Source organism: Anoplopoma fimbria, chromosome 10 (assembly GCF_027596085.1).
Source record: "Anoplopoma fimbria isolate UVic2021 breed Golden Eagle Sablefish chromosome 10, Afim_UVic_2022, whole genome shotgun sequence".
NCBI lineage: Eukaryota > Metazoa > Chordata > Actinopteri > Perciformes > Anoplopomatidae > Anoplopoma > Anoplopoma fimbria.
Window position 1 is genome coordinate 19,031,015 of NC_072458.1, and position 16,240 is coordinate 19,047,254.

General features: G+C 41.2%; 1 protein-coding gene across 2 annotated transcripts in view; it reads right to left on the minus strand.

Annotated features, from left to right (window-relative positions):
• The window catches only part of kiaa1522 (KIAA1522 ortholog), a 36,383-nt gene that overhangs the window by 5,796 nt on the left and 14,347 nt on the right, over positions 1-16,240 (minus strand). For both annotated transcript variants that reach the window (XM_054605971.1, XM_054605972.1), the window contains exons 2-6: positions 1,459-1,617; positions 1,213-1,256; positions 982-1,120; positions 287-394; positions 38-198 (exon numbers count right to left, since the gene is read on the minus strand). In XM_054605971.1, coding sequence (XP_054461946.1) covers positions 38-198; positions 287-394; positions 982-1,120; positions 1,213-1,256; positions 1,459-1,617 — 611 coding nt within the window. The remainder of the gene's footprint in view (positions 1-37; positions 199-286; positions 395-981; positions 1,121-1,212; positions 1,257-1,458; positions 1,618-16,240) is intronic.

Consider the following 16,240-nt stretch of genomic DNA (forward strand, 5'->3'; position numbering starts at 1 on the left):
AATGTATGTTATGTAACTTTTGTGAAGAATCCTTTACCTCCAGCTCTGAAAGGTGCACCCTCGCCCCCTCCTTATTGGCTACTGGACTTTCTCCATCAACTGTTGGAATGATAACTACACCTGATTGGCTGTTACTGAGCTCTCCATCATGATTAGGGGTGGAAACAAGCTGCTGGAAGGTTGAGCCTCTGTGCAATGCTGCAAAGAGGGCAGATCACTGTCAGTAACAAGTTTACCACCAGGGATACATTATGACTACTGGTTTAACATAATGATGTGGACATACCCAGCTCCTTCTGGACCTGGTTGGGAATACCCATGATGGTGGTTCTCCGGTTTCTCTTCCTGCTCTTCTCTAGTCTTTTAACTGGATTCAGAGGCTTGAATGTAGAACCTGAGCGACAGAGAAAACCTGTCTTATCACTGTTACTGAATGAGGAAGGTTCATTTTTCAATGAAAAAGCTGTAATCGGCACAGGAGAAGAAATTGGTGAAATAATGCACAATAATAGTCAGTAGTATTATATATTACAGTATATTGGGGAAGTGGCTTCTCCAGAGGATTTTAGAAATGATGTTTGAAATATGGACCAGAATACCAATCATACTTCCTTTGCACACACACACACACACACACACACACACACACACACACACACACACACACACACACACACACACACACACACACACACACACACACACACACACACACACACTCACACACACACACACACACACACACACACACACACAGCCTCAGTTGCTTTTCCTTTGATTTCACACCATCAACTGCAGAGGCACCGAGAAGCTGAGCGTGCATGCTAAATAAGTACACGCTCATGATTTGCAATAAAGCAGCAAACCCAGCAACAAAGCGCAGACTGCTTACTGTACAAGCATTGTGTTTAGCTCCTATTTTACTGACGTGGATGCTTTCTTTCAAAGTCTCTCTCTCTTAACACACAGCTGTGTGTTTACCTTGGCGGGTGAGCGTAGGCCTGGTCGACACAGCAGAGGTCACTGTGGTATCGGTGCTCCCGGTGGTGGATCTGGACACGGGAGAGCCACCTCTGTCCTTGGAGCTGATATCCTGCTCCGGACGCAGAGTGTCTGTAGACTGCAGTGGACAAAGACACACAATATTTTTTAGTTTGGCGGCATTCTTACTGTGTAGGAGCTGAATGACACACTGCTTTTTGGGGCACTTACAGCAATGCTCTCATTGTCCGGTAAGTTCACTCCGTTTGTGTGTTCTGTGTGAACAAAATAGACGAGGGTAAGACACAGAATCTAAATACACTCAAACTCTAATCTTAATAGTATGCAATCATTGTGGGTAAACTTTATTTGGATCATTCTTCATCCATTATACATTAGTATAAAACACAAATCTATGCTAGTAAGTGTTTACTGTACGAACTCATATGTTTTCATGTTCATAGCGCTGCGTCTGACCTTCCTGCTGTAGTATCTTAAGCCCTTCCTGGGCCTCAGTGTGCAGGTCCTCCAGGTACTGCGGCCTGCTGCCTTCAATGAAAACATTCTCCTGGTAGTGCTGGGAGGTCCTGTAGTGGACCGTCAACCTCTTCTGGTCTTCATTTCCTTTCGGGCCAGCTGTTAGGCGAAAAAAGGTTTGGGTTAAATGGAGAAGAAGACAAGCGTAATTGACGAGTTATATTATAGTAATTTCGCTGTTAATAGAATGGAATTTGTACCAGGTTAACACTGATCTTAAATGTTACACATTTTGCCCATTTTTTGCTTTTTGGATCCAAAACACCACTCTTCACCCTGAAACCCACCAGCTCTCTGCACACCTTTTTAAAGCGTCTTTCCACAGGCACTTCCTCGTCCTCTTATGAGACAAACATCAACACACATACAAGCACACTCAGCAGGTGTCCATTTGTCAAAACATTCATCAGCTTTACGGCGAATCCTCTGCACCTCCACCTGTCGTAAGTGCGTGGTTATCCGTGCACCTTTGACCCAGCACACTCTTCAGATCTCATCAGCGGAGCACTTTGGTGGGCAGACGTCCTAGCTTGACCAGGCTCTCAACGGTAAACTATTGACCGGTAATCTCCTGCAGTATCTCTCTTGTAGCCAACGGAGGATAAGATAATCAGGATTGACCACGGGTAAAGACCCCCTACGTGGGAACTGGACCAAGCTCTCCCTTCAAGATGGCTTTACTCAATATCAAAGGACAGCCAAATACAGAAAATTAAAGATCTAGTTGGAGAGCAGTCAATTTGGGCAACGTTGGCAGGGCTGGTGCAAAGACTCGGCCATCTGAAGATCAGATATACTAAACTTCAGTGTTCCAGAGATGGAGATTGCCTTGAGTCTGTGCACTCAAACAGTGACGGAAGCCCCTCTGGTCTTAAATATTGTTGCACTATTGTCTAACAAATTCATTTTTGATGTAACCACCTGTGTGGGGCTGTTTTTAATTCTAGAGGACATCATTTCAAGAAGGCAGTGGAAGCAAAATGATGAGGTTAAATTGTTTTTTGTCATATTTTTAGAATGCGTGTTTGTTTGCTTTTAGCTGCGTTGGCTGTGTAAGTTATATAAGCTGTATATTGTCTGTTGTTAGCTAATCAAAAGGTCATCACAAGGTGTCTGCTTTCGCTCCTTTGTCACTCTCAACACTGTGTCTCTCAGTCTCACCTGGTAAGGTAACACTGTGCGGGTGTGGATCTACATACTGTACATGTTTGTGTGTAACCCCTATCCTCCGGCGTTCACACAGGCGAGGCAGCACAGACACAATGCCCTCTTCTGTGTTTGGCTGTGGGAAATCTCAGGTTCCCACCTTGGACTGGTTTGATGCAATCCAAGAAACAGAGGCCAAGTTCATTACTAAACCAGTCCGTTTTACTCACATTTAAGGTGTTGTGCTCTCACTACCAGTTGTGATTAACTGGAGAAGCATCCCTTCATGAGATTCCGCCAGAACACTGCGGGAGGTTTAGTGCTTTTTGGTCAAATTAGACGACCGCCAAAAAAGTCAGTTAAGCCACTTATCTCATTAGAGAGAACCCCCCAGATTGCCTTCAACTCTAAATCTTGCATACCAGTGTGAGACAGAGAGACAATAAGCACGCAAAATCAGCAAAATTATCATCACAAAATTATCATCACAAAATTATCATCACAAAAACTAAAACATGCTACTCAACCACCACCACAGAACCTCAACCATGCAACACAAACTTTTTAGAGTTTATCAAGTATCGGGGAAAAAGGTCAGCTGAGCTCCAGGATTTCTCAATCAAAGCAAAGTTAGAGAGTATTACTGTCGTGTAAACCCGCATTAAATTCTGTCCACAGCCTAAAGTCAAACCTACAGTCTGCCAAATTCCTCCAGTGAGTCAGCACTCACCCTTCTTCTTGAAGACCGACAGCAGAGTGTGGATGCTCTTCCTCAAGTAGACCACCATGCCTACACGAGTGCCATAGGCAGATACAAAAAAATACAAAACATTGTGGGAAAAGCAAAAGCAAAGTCCAACAAGTCCTCTTTCTGTCAGTGGTTAGAAAAATCCAGATGCCCTGAACTCTGAGGATTGACAAATTATGAAAATATTGAGATCTGTTTGTCTGTGAGTGTCAGTTAACGGCCTGTTGTCAGAGTGAGCAGCTCTCTCCTCCTTTCTGCAGAGCGTCCGAGTGACTTGGGAAGGACAAGTGCACAATAAGATCTGCTTCCAGCCAGGCAGCCTGTCCCAGCTGCCTTATCCCCGAGTCTGATACCCTCCTCCCTTCCCCCTCTGCTCCCTCTCTCTCTCTATATATATATTTTGTGCTGTCGCTCACACTGGCTCTCTCTATTGTCAAATTCTGAACCTCCCCCCCCCACCCACCAGCAAAACGGCTGTCAAAGTTTGGCTTTCAGGAGGCATCCACCCCCAATTCACTCAATACAGACAGACACGTGTGATAGGAAAGTTACAATTTGAGAGAAATTGGACCTTTCAGATTTATCTTGAGACCCCCTGAGGGTTTCTGAACCACTCTATTAAGGGTTTTATATAACGTTTGAACAATGAAAATGTCACAGTATATATTGGTGGGAAACTACTTCCATAATTACGTTACTCACATGCACATTTAAACACAATGTTATGAATAGAATATAATAGAACAACTTAAATAAAATTGCATGACTTAATTCTGAGAACAATAAATATCTTGTTTTGCAATAAAAGGAAAACAGAAATATAATAATTTAGTAAAAAAAAGGATCAAAGTGTTTCTGAAACTTTTTTTTTCTGGCGAACCACTTGACAAATCATCATGACCCAATTCACAATAGGACACATCTATAAATTCATAGATTTTCATTATAGTTCCTGAAAGTTTTTACCTCCATTTCCATATCAACTTATATTATCTTAAATAGGTAAACAAGTCGGTCGAAGAGATATGAATTTACTAGAACTTTGTTTTATGCGTTACCAAATAAATTAATTAAGGTGGAGTTACGTTTTTCTTCTTTCATCAGTAAAACAAACAGAGTATACGCTAGCCTTTCATATAAGAATTATTGTTATAAGTAGGAACAATATGAATATTCAGTCTTTATCATGTGGCTTAAAGGTGAACTGCAGATATAAGACAATAGAAAAAATTCAGCAAATGTATTTTAAGACCCTAATAAATTTATTTGGTGACCCTAATAAAAATTCATGCGACCCACCGGCGGGTCCCGACCCAATCTTTATGAAGGACTGATTTAAATGACATTCTTTAGCTTCTGCCATAATAATGTGTTTTTATAGGCAACTGTGCAGCACTTAAGGCTTCCCCCCTTGTGTTTACTTTCATGCAGTTCAAATTATGACCATAATTAAAGCTGAAACTACACCGTAATCACTGATATATTTCAGGGTTATGTAGTTCTATTTGTCCTTGTCCTTTCTCTAATGAAAGCCTTCAGGGCGCTGCATGTGTCTCACACTCTGTCTCATTATCTAACGGCTACAGAGGCTACATTTGACAGTAGAGGTTGTGTCCTCACAGTGCAAAGCTAAACAACGTCTATTTCAATGCACTTTCTTCGCCGCATCACTTTCTCCTCCTCCCTCCGTCTCTGCCGATGTCTCCTCCCTCACATCTCCCCGTCTCCCTCTCCCTGTCTGCCCCTTTGCCTCGTAGCCACAGAGGTCTAGTTCGAGTTAAAAATAGCTGACACAGCCTCCGTTCATCATCGCAGCTCTCTCACGGCACTGTGTGTGTGTGTGAGAGCCTACTGATGTTTCCTGACAAACTGCAGAGGGTTTGAAATACAACACGGCTGTGGAATAAGAAGAAGAAAAAAAAAACATCTAAAAAGGCTGATTCTGTGCCAGACAAACAACCGGTGCTGAGTTCCACGGGTTATCCTCCTTTTATGGAGGCCGCACTTGATGCACTCGCCCTCTGAATGGGTGTTTATTCCCAATAAAGTGACATAGCAGGGGGCTACAGCTGGCCAATACAGCCACACCAGCTGGAGGGTCACGCTGGAGGGTGCTAACACAATTACCGTCATCCAAAAACACCCGTCGGCCCTCCTGGCACTTGGATAACAGGTGGGGGAACTGAGTGGAGAAATCTCTATCCCGGTGTCCAGGGGTCAGACTAGCGGCGGGTTGAGTCGGGCTGCTGGAATAAGCCGAGGCCCTTCAGGAGAGCAGCTTTAGACACGGGAGTCCTGCCAGAGGATTAACTCTGCCAGTGGCTTAACCTGTCCATCTCCTCACCTTAAACCCTGACATTTTACTCTCCTCCTGCTGAAAAATGTCTCTTTCATTTTACATTTTTTCTTACTTTACACCAGAGCTTGTCATATGGTTTGGATTATATCACTCACACGACTTAGTGATACTCATAAGCTTCTAATCCATATTAATTTGTGCAAGACAGTTTGCCAATATGGGACATAAGGGAGCTTATGTGTTAAAAAAAGAAGCTTTGTTTCGTAGTGATATGGTCCTTTAAGTTCCAAAATGCAGACCTTTACTTAGTGCCAATTTTTGGGGGTCTCTGGCCCAGCCTGTGTACCCCCCTGTTGTTCACCAAGACCCCTCATATCAATATTCATTAGAGGGCCTAAAGAGACACCATCTGGTCTTGGGGGAGTGGGCCGGCTTGGGGCTTTGGATGCCTTTGATTCAGAGCACACACCATTCCACTGCAGAAGCAAAATAACAGTGTCCATCTCAATAGAGGAAAGTAACATATGCTCACTTCATGCTAATGTGGACTTCACAAACAATTTAACAACAGAGAAAGTGTTTGAAGAAAAACTACAAATATCCAATAGAATTGTCTGTGTATTTTTAAGGACTACCCATAACAACCTTGTCCCTGTGAAATGCTAAAGATAATATTATAAATCAACTGAGGCAGACTGTTGGACTTGTTAGCAGGTCAAACAGTCTGTCGGAGGACAATCAGAGTTCAGGCAGACAACAAAACAGGGTTGTTAAAATGTCAAAGGCCAGAAGACGAACATCTTGATAGTGAGAGTCACATTCAAAACAACGATCATGATTTCACATTCTCTTTGTTTCTGATTTATATCTAATGTTTTGGATTCCGGCAAGTCCAGCCTGAATCGGACTGAATTTGAGCTATTTGTGTTATTTTGAGCTGAAACAGTTATTATTTTGATTTGATTAAATCAATTAAAGTCATTTATTCAGCAAAACTACCCTGGTTCCAGCTTATTGAATGGATGATGATGATGATGAAACATGAATACAAGAAATAAAGCGCCCCTTTAAATCCATTTATTTGCAGTTAGCGGCTCTAAGCAGGCAGAAGTCTGGGATATAATACTTATAAATGAAATCCTTTGACATAACTGAATAATTTACAAAATGACCAAAAAAATTGACCTATTCAATAAACTGCAAATACATCAGTTTTACCAGTGCAGACACAAACCTCCTCTCTCTGATCAGAGCTCAAATAGATGAGATACAGCGCCTTCTCTCTCCACTAGAAGGCGCTGTATCGACTCTGTCTCCATCTGGTCTGCCAGTATGAGACTGCAAAACCAGCAGGTCATTGGATGAGAACATTTCCTGTAGATGATCAGAGCCAGTTTGTACTGATGACCAACGTAAATGTGAAATATGACTCCCAGTGGAATGACTAAGCCCAAGCTCTGACACTGACACTAACACACACACAAACACACACAAACACACACAAACACACTTATTGGAAAATGTAATACTGTGGTGAGTATTAGCTCATCTCACGACCTCAGCTCAACCTGTCATTAGCTGCTCAGAGGAGGAAGGATGTAAACAGAGAAGCAGAGAGAGAGAGAATAAAAAGTGAGAGTCGTTCTGCCTTTTGTCGTAACCTCAACATCAGTATCAGGTGAGCACTGAGGCCACCGGGCCATGAGAGGTAACAGGGTTTCCACTTCATGCCTGACTGCCGCTGTGTGAGGGTTTCAATGGGCGTGTGGGTCAGTGCGTACATGTTGGGTTCATTAGAAATACGTGGATGGAGGGGGGTAATGGGGAGGCAGGGCTTTTAAGGATACAACAACACAGGTAAAAAATGAAAATATTGCTCATAGTGCAGGTGTCAGGAACAGCTGCAGAGCCCTGATGGCTTCACACAACGTCACAGCTGTGGAATACAAAAGACGTTTGTTCAAGACAGAGGGCTTGAGATTTCAACATCTCAGTTACTGTCTTTGTGTTTCTGGGAGATTTATCACAACGATGCTCAATATGTATGCACAGATTCCTGTGACCTGAGCACAATGTCTTCAACAAAATCCAAAACTGAGGGTAAATGAGTCAGGTCAATGACGAGACAATAAATGGACAATGTGTTTGTTCATGTTTCTTTTCAACTGCCCCATCAGCCCCATATCAAAAATATAAACAAGTTACAAATCTAAATTTTCTTTTTTATTAAAAGGCAAAATAATCACCTAAAACAGCTGGGAACTGTAGTTTTTTATTTCAGCAAACATTACTCAAACAGGAGTAAATGCTCTTGTTGGGGACTATTTTCACCTGTGGATGAATACACATTTGGTGCTCTAGTTTTGCAGCAGCATGACAGTGTTTAAAATAAACTCATCACAGTACTAGACATTTCACTTTCTATTTAGTTTTCCTTTCGATATTTCTTTTAAATGGCTGGTTCATCTACTCAACTTGATATAAGGTGACGTGGAAATGTCAGTAAAAATGGTTAAGAAAAGTTCATTAACACAAAAGTAACTATTCTCATTTATGCATAAGGCTTATTGTGAATTGGGTCACAATGATTTGTCATTTTTCAAAAAGTGGGTCCCCAGAAAGAAAAAAACTTTTGGAATTTAGATTTAATCTACAATAGCATTCTTCTTTAACTGTGTGTGTGTGAGTCATCTGAAGTCCATTACGCTACTTAAAGGGAGAGAAGGATCAGCCAATCATCTCACCTGGCACCGCTCTCATGAGCCCCCCCCACACCTTCCTCCTTCTGCAGCAGAATGCCAACCCTGCCTACACACACACACACACACACACACACACACACACACACACACACACACACACACACACACACACACACACTGCTACTGTGCCATTGGTCAAGCTCTGGCGTGCCTAAGGTTGCCTACGGCTGCTTTAGATAGAGGTAATAAAAATGCCAGAGTACAGGGAAAAAAAGGGTTAAAATGTGACCAGCAATAAACCTCGCTCCAACACACACACACACACACACACACACACACACACACACACACACACACACACACACACACACACACACACACACACACACACACACACACTGCTCCCCTAATTTGTATTCTATGGCTGTTGTGGTGGTCTTGAGTTATGAGCTCTCCTTCATTGATCAGTGTCGTATAAACCAGGCAGAGAGAGAAGCAGGTTAACACCCATCCTCCGTGCGAATATCCAGTGGAATATTTCATGTTTCATGTATCGTGTTATGATTATAATTGGCGCCGACTGTTCAGGTGGCCTGCACGTAATGAAATATGCACTGTGGGATTAGACTCATTTGTTACAGTAACTATCTGATGAGAGCTAATAATTGTAGAGGGAGTGTAAAAAAACAAAAACACACAAACTGTAAAACGGGACCCTGGAGAGGTGGAGACATGAGGAAGGAGACGGAGGGAAGGGATGAGGAAATAGGAGGAGCAGGCAAGGGTGCAGGGGAGAAAAAGGACATAAATCAAAGTACAGTAACAGTCACTACTCGTCAACCACTGCATTTCTGATTTCCTCTGGGCGGGTCACAGAGGGAGTGAGATGAAGAGGGAACAAGGAAGGAAGAGAGTTGGTTGAATAGAAATGGTTAAGGTGGACGAAGAGGGCAAAAGGGGAGAAAAGAGAGAAAGAGAGAAAAAAATCACTGTATCATAACAACTTTAGGACATTTGCAAAACGTTTAGAACCCGTTTTTCCAGAAAGGGTGACTGGTATCTCCATATTCTTCCCAGTTAATACCACAAATGCGTGTCTAATTCAGCCATAGGAGAGCTAAGTCAACGTTAGCTGTTAGCAGCCGGTGGGCAGCAGAGTCCTGTTTGGCTAAATAACGGACAATAACAAAGGTTGCATCAAGTTACATTATGATGCATTCAATCTCTATGCAACGTTATCATGATGTGTTCAAATGTTATTTTGTAACTTTGAAACTTGAAAAAATATAGTTGTTTGAAGGATATTTATATTTGTATCTTAACGTACTGGTAATGGAGCAGTATTCAGTATCGGCAATACACAAGATCAGGTACCGGAACATACCAAATACTCCTCTGCTACCAAGTTTGGATAAATGTTTCATAACTATGAAAGGGAAACGTGACTTCAAACACATTATCGTCATAGAGGTTTAGAAGGAGTTAAAATTGACTTTGGAACTAAGAACATTATGCAATCAGCATTAACTGGACTAAATCAAAAAGCACGGTTCCTTGATGGTATATATAGGATAAGATCTGATAAGATATAATAAGATAATCCTTTATTAGTTCCACAGAGGGGAAATTTGCAGGATTACAGCAGCAGAGTGGATAGTGCAAACAAGAGACATAAGTAAAAAAAAAAAAACAAGATCAAAACAAGTATAATAAATAAGGAATCATATAGTAAAGAATAAAAGTTAAAAAAAAAACTTTAAAATAAACAATAACTAAAATATTATATAAACAGACACAATGATTGTTAGTGTTGCACAGTGGATTGCATATCATTTATATTATATATTGTACTATATGTCTACTGTATTGCCATAACTGTCTCATTTCTTCAGCACAGCTCAACTCTGTTTTAGTATTTGCTTCAGTTCTTAATCCTGACCTGAAGCAGGTTGAACACCTGGGCCGAGGTGACTGATCCCACTTCAGGCAACACAAACACAGAGCTAAACTAAGATGCTGCAGGACTCACAGTGCTTAAAAATATCAACTCTCTCTCTCTCTCTCTCTTTGTAATAATCCCTCTCTTGCTCTCCCACCTGTTCTCTCTCTCTCTACCTGATAAGGGGATTGTGGGTATCTGTCCTCATGGAGGATGAGCTGTTTTTGCTTCCTGTCGTTCCAATTAAAAGTGTTTTTGGAGCCAAACAGAGAGTTCTGCAAACACTGATACAGATACGGATGTCTCACAGCGGAGACGCAGTTGATCCACTGTTCACTTCGTTCATCTACAGTTTTAACACAAGATAATAAATCTATTTGTTGCCAATTGGCGTGGGAGTGAGTCTTAATGGTGACCCTTAGAGGGTCTGGAGAGACACAAAGGCTTCCAGACGAAACCACCCTGAGAGAAGAAAAAGATAGCAGAGACATACTCTTCATTTATTTTGTGTGTTTCCAATGCAGTGTCACAAAGACAGATGCCAATGACTTAACATGAATCCGACTGCAGAGAAGCAGAAAACCCCACCTCGACATTAAGACGCATTAGTAAGCAATAAAGCAAAGAAACCACCCGGCCAACGGCTTGAAAGAGAAAAAAAGGCTGCAGGTTATTGGAGGTTGTTCCTAATGGCGGATGAACTCATTTAGCATGATGGATGAGTTAATGAGAGACCGACAGCTTCCTCACAGACTCATCTCCGAGCAGGACGGGACAAGTCTGACTCCTTTGTTGGACCTAAAGTCCCTCCTGAGAAAATTCTGAAGACTGGATCTGCTGGTTTGAACTGAAGCAAACACAGTCTAAGCAACAAAAAAAGAGCTGAGAAGATTTGATACCACTTTTGTATCAGTCAATTAATATGAAGCTAAAGCTAACAGCTCGATTAGCGTAGTTTAGCACAAAGGCTGGTAACAGAGGGAAGGAGCTAGCCTGGCTTTTGTTAACTTTGGACGGCAAAGGTCACAATATGCACAAGAAAGTACACATATGTTTAATTCCTGCAATAATTGAAGAGTAAAAAAAGACGAGTTGTGGTTATTTCATCCCCTGATTCCAGTCTTTATTCTAAGCTAAGCTAACGGGATCATGGCTGTAGCCACATATTTTGCCGTAGTGGTATCAATCTTCTCATCTGACTTTCAGTTAAGTCAGTATTCATACTTGAAACCATTTGATATGTTTTGAAGAATCGAATTACCTCGCTGGCAGAGTATTATAAAAATTGTGGCAAAACAATGATATTCAAGAGAATTTGTGATGTTTGAATTTGAGTGTTTATTTTTGTGCTTTTTCAAAAAAATGTCCATAAACTCAAACTTGACCGGTACTTCTCTACAGTTCTACTTTAAGTGACTTCATCCACGTCTCTCTCATCCGCTCTGATGACCCTGTGGTGTCGCCTAGTTGTCTGGCTGATTCACCTGTCTGTGCTCTCCCTGCAGGTGATCGTTAGAGCGACTGGAGACACCCGAGGGTGTTCACAGGTTATTTAAGTCTGGTTTGCAGCTGGAAGCCTTTTCTCTGACTGACCCTCTGTTCTGCTGCAGCTTCTTTTGTTATGTTGTTTAGTTTCTTGCTTTTCTTTTATGCACCTTTTCAACACCTGCACCCACATCTTCAACTTATGCACAGCACCCACTGATATCAACACCCAATACTTGAATTAAAGGTTCATCCTTTAATCTGGTCTAATTTTCTTTAGTTTTTGTAAAGCAAGCCTCTTTTTTTAAATGTTCATAGAGTGTATCTCTCTTTTGTTATGGCCATTTGAGCCATGTCCTAACACCCATCATTAAATGAGACTCAGACAGATTGACGTCACAGACCAAGACCAGTGAGCCCTGGTTTATCACCTTTAAGACTTCCACCGAGATAAAGACGTCTTATTTTACAGTAAAAAAATAAATAAATCCACATCGAGCAGCTGCTCAAACGCCCCACTTCCTTAACCTTTTCCCAGTTAATGTTATGGTACAATATCCAAAATGTCACAGTCTGGTTTATCTCATTAGCAAATCAGAATGTATGTCTGCGTTTGACTTTCCTTTGAACCAAAATGTCATTTATATAATTTGTCCTTATGCTCCTCTGGATGTTTTTTGGAAGGAAGGTTGTGAAGATTTTCCAGGCGGGGACATTTCTGTGAGACACCATCCTTTGTTTAGTTTTTTTCTGTACGTGGACTCAGTTTATGATAATGGGTATATCTCGGGTTATTCAGTCACAAATCGCTCAAACAAGTGGGAATGGATATAGAAGCTGTTTAACAAATATATAAAAAAAAAAATCCATTTACTGTCATCATCACCACACTGAACACATTAGTCTTAAAACAGATGCAGCCTGTTTTCAATTCACCACACATGTAACACACTAACGTATATCTAGTTTTCTTCATTAGCACTATCAGTGTTACAATATTTGTGTGCGGTAATGCAGACATTGAGGATTGTGTGTGTGTGTGTGTGTGTGTGTGTGTGTGTGTGTGTGTGTGTGTGTGTGTGTGTGTGTGTGTGTGTGTGTGTGTGTGTGTGTGTGTGTGTGTGTGTGTGTGTGTGTGTTTGCCTCCTGCCCACAGACAACATCACATTCTGCCAATTGTGAGCTTTCACTAAAGTCCCCCAGAAAACACACTCCTCCTCATCACTCTCTCTCAGTGAAATCCCATTATGCACGGCTAATGAACTAAGCCACCCTTTGGTAAACAAGTCAGAACCATTTGGACTGAATCAGTCTGTAGACACTCCGAGTGAAAAGACGACGCCGTGTTTCTGTAAACCTGCTGCCAAATGTTTAAGTACAAAAAGTGGCCTTCGCTGTCTGCTTGGCACAGATACTCAGCTCGTCAGTAGAAACGAGTCCAAGGTCTCATTACACCAATAAGATTACATAACCTTAGTTGCTGAGGTTAATTATGGCTGGTTATAAGTATTGATTGACATTACACACACTGTATATACTATTTTAACATTCATTATTTCACTACCTTCACTACCCAGAGCTCATGACTTCCAGCAACATATGTCACTTTCCGCTCGTTACATTCATACAGTCTTTTCAAAATAAACTTCATGCTTCAGATGAAACAACTTAGTTAGGTTTGGGGAAATATGTGGTTTGAGTTAAAATAACTACAGAAGTAGTGTCACTTAAATACCGAAGTAACGGGACAAATAAATTAACACTGACTTCACATTTCACATGTGAAGTCAGTGTTTTATGAATGTTACACCCTTCCTGTGTGGGTTTTTTAAACGTCCTCATCATTACGTGGATTAGATAAATCATTTTCATTTCCCACTATGCCCAATGCTAAAAATAATTCACATGTGTCATATGGGATTTAGGGAAGGTCTTAGTGTCTTGTAATTGTCCAAAATGACTCTGAAGCCTTTTCATGCTGATAAAAGTAACATTTAAAAATGTTTTATCTGCACAGCTGGTAACGTTTCTTGACTATTAGTTCAATTAATCCAAAAATATCTGTATCAGTCTACCAGAAAAATAACATATCTAATCATGACAGCCTAGCAAACCGGATTTATTCTTATCAGCGTCAAAAAATAAACTCTAAATGACAACTTTGAGACAGCCAGTAAAAGCCATTTTGATTGATGGATAACTTAATTTCAGCGAGCGTTAATCTTTGGTTTGATGTCTCTTTGTTCTCCAGCAGTAGCAAAGACTGTCACAAGTTTCAAATAATAGATTGGACACAGTGATGATGGAAAATGAAGCCTAACGAGAGCAATAAAAGATGATATCGTTCTTGTTTTACAATTATAAACATGAAACCGAGCCATGTCCAGAGCTGAAGTAATGACCTTTTTGAATGGTGAGGTCACACACATTTCTGTGTATGTGTGTGTGTGTGTGTGTGTGTGTGTGTGTGTGTGTGTGTGTGTGTGTGTGTAATGGTGATGGTCTGATGCTTTAATTCAATTTAGGTGGCGATGCAGGAAGCCACTGGGCTGAGAGAAATCCAAACACTGAGTCCTTTTATTCTGCAGACAGAGAGATCACTCTGATTCACTGAAGCCACGGGGATCGGAGCAGCAACACGGCTAATATATGTTACTCAAACATAAAGTACAATGACACAACTTTTTAACAAAACTACAACAATGTAACGGCTTTTCCTGTCACCAATCTTCGTATATATATATACACACAGTTTAACATAAGCATTTGTTGAATGGCATATTTACATTCAATTACATTTTTTGGGTGAGATACATTTTTCTGGTCAATAAGTTTTTTTCCAACTGTTGTTTTTGTGGTGAAAACACAACGTTATTTTATTTTAGAGGGATTTTTCTGAGCTTTCGCACTGCAAACAAAGGCATCAGCCAATCACGTTGTGCAGAAAGGACATTTTCAAAGCGTACACAATGATGTACAACAACAGAGAGGCTCCAAGTCGTCAAACTTGATGAAGGCAGACCAAATCCACTCCTTCTGCACCTTTCACAATAAAAGCCAGAGACATATACACCGTGTAACTTTTACCATAGTGAACTAAATTTTGCACAGACAGCCAGACGTTGCTCTGGCGTCAATAGTCTGGTAGTTGGTTCTCTGTCTTCGCAAATCTATTTGAACCTTCTATTGAAAAAGTCCTGCAACTTTTCCAAACTTCCATGGCTGCCAGTATGAAAAGTTTTTATGCAAAATATTCGCGGGTGAGTTTTTTGCATTTTTGTGTAGTTTATTTATCACGCTCCGAGTATGTAAAGGCCTTTAAGCTGCTAAATGTTTCACTATGTTCATCAGCTAGTCACTAACAGCTTTTGTTTGTGGCTGAGTTTGTAGTCAGAATATTTCTTTTGTACAGAAAACTGCTTTAATTACGCAAATGGTTGTTATTGAAAATGAATGTAAGATGTGGTGTAATGCATCACTGCCTTCAGGAAGTAGTCATACAAGTTTTTTGAATGCAATGAGCCCGGCACTTCTCCAAACCAGGGCTGAAATTACAGGATTTATTTCCCATTGGAAGCTTAAGTAAAATTTGGGTCAAATCTTCTTTTTTTGCATGCATGAGACTTGCTAACGGGTTGTGTATCCTTTAGAGGGATTTATTCTTACTTGAAAGTGCTCTGGATGTGCCATCCAATGGCTAAAGTATTCCCATGCTACATTTAGGACCAGAGCACGCAGACAAACCACAATTACATGCTGCCAAAAAAAAAAAAAAGAGTCCTTTCATTTAGAGGAAGAAAACAAAAGTTCCTACAGCTAAAGGGCATGAGAGGACAGGATAGAGGAAGAAGTTAACAACCTCCGTTCATCTCCAAAGAGAGGCGACACCTTGGTGCAACAGGCCTGAACAAGATGTTGCAGGTGAAAAACTGATGACAGTTAAAACAGGTACAGACTTTTTCACTGACGTAAAAACAGATGGTCTGAAGCACAGAAGTTTTGTCTCCTGTGGTAGATTATATAGCTTCAAAAAGAGCACAAAATAAAGTAAAAGAGGGGGAATGGAGGCTACGTTTGCCGTCGAGATGCACCTGTGTTTGCAGGTATTGCTGCCCAGCGTGAAAAGCAGAAGAGCGGTGAGATTCACGGAGAGAAACAGCCACAGAACAAAAGATATCAGCGCTGGAAGACGACGCGGGGCGAGGCGTAGGAGGGGAAAAGATAGCAGAAACGAAAAGAGTCATCTTCTCTTTATCCGACCGTGTGTTGCCTAAGCTCTCTGCAGGGAGTTCACCACTCTGACAGAGGCACACAGTAAATGGGATCTTCAAAGGAGGACCAAGAAGAGAGAGGAGCCTCAGCCCGGCTTACAGAAATCAAAAGGCTTAGGCGAGCCTTACCCG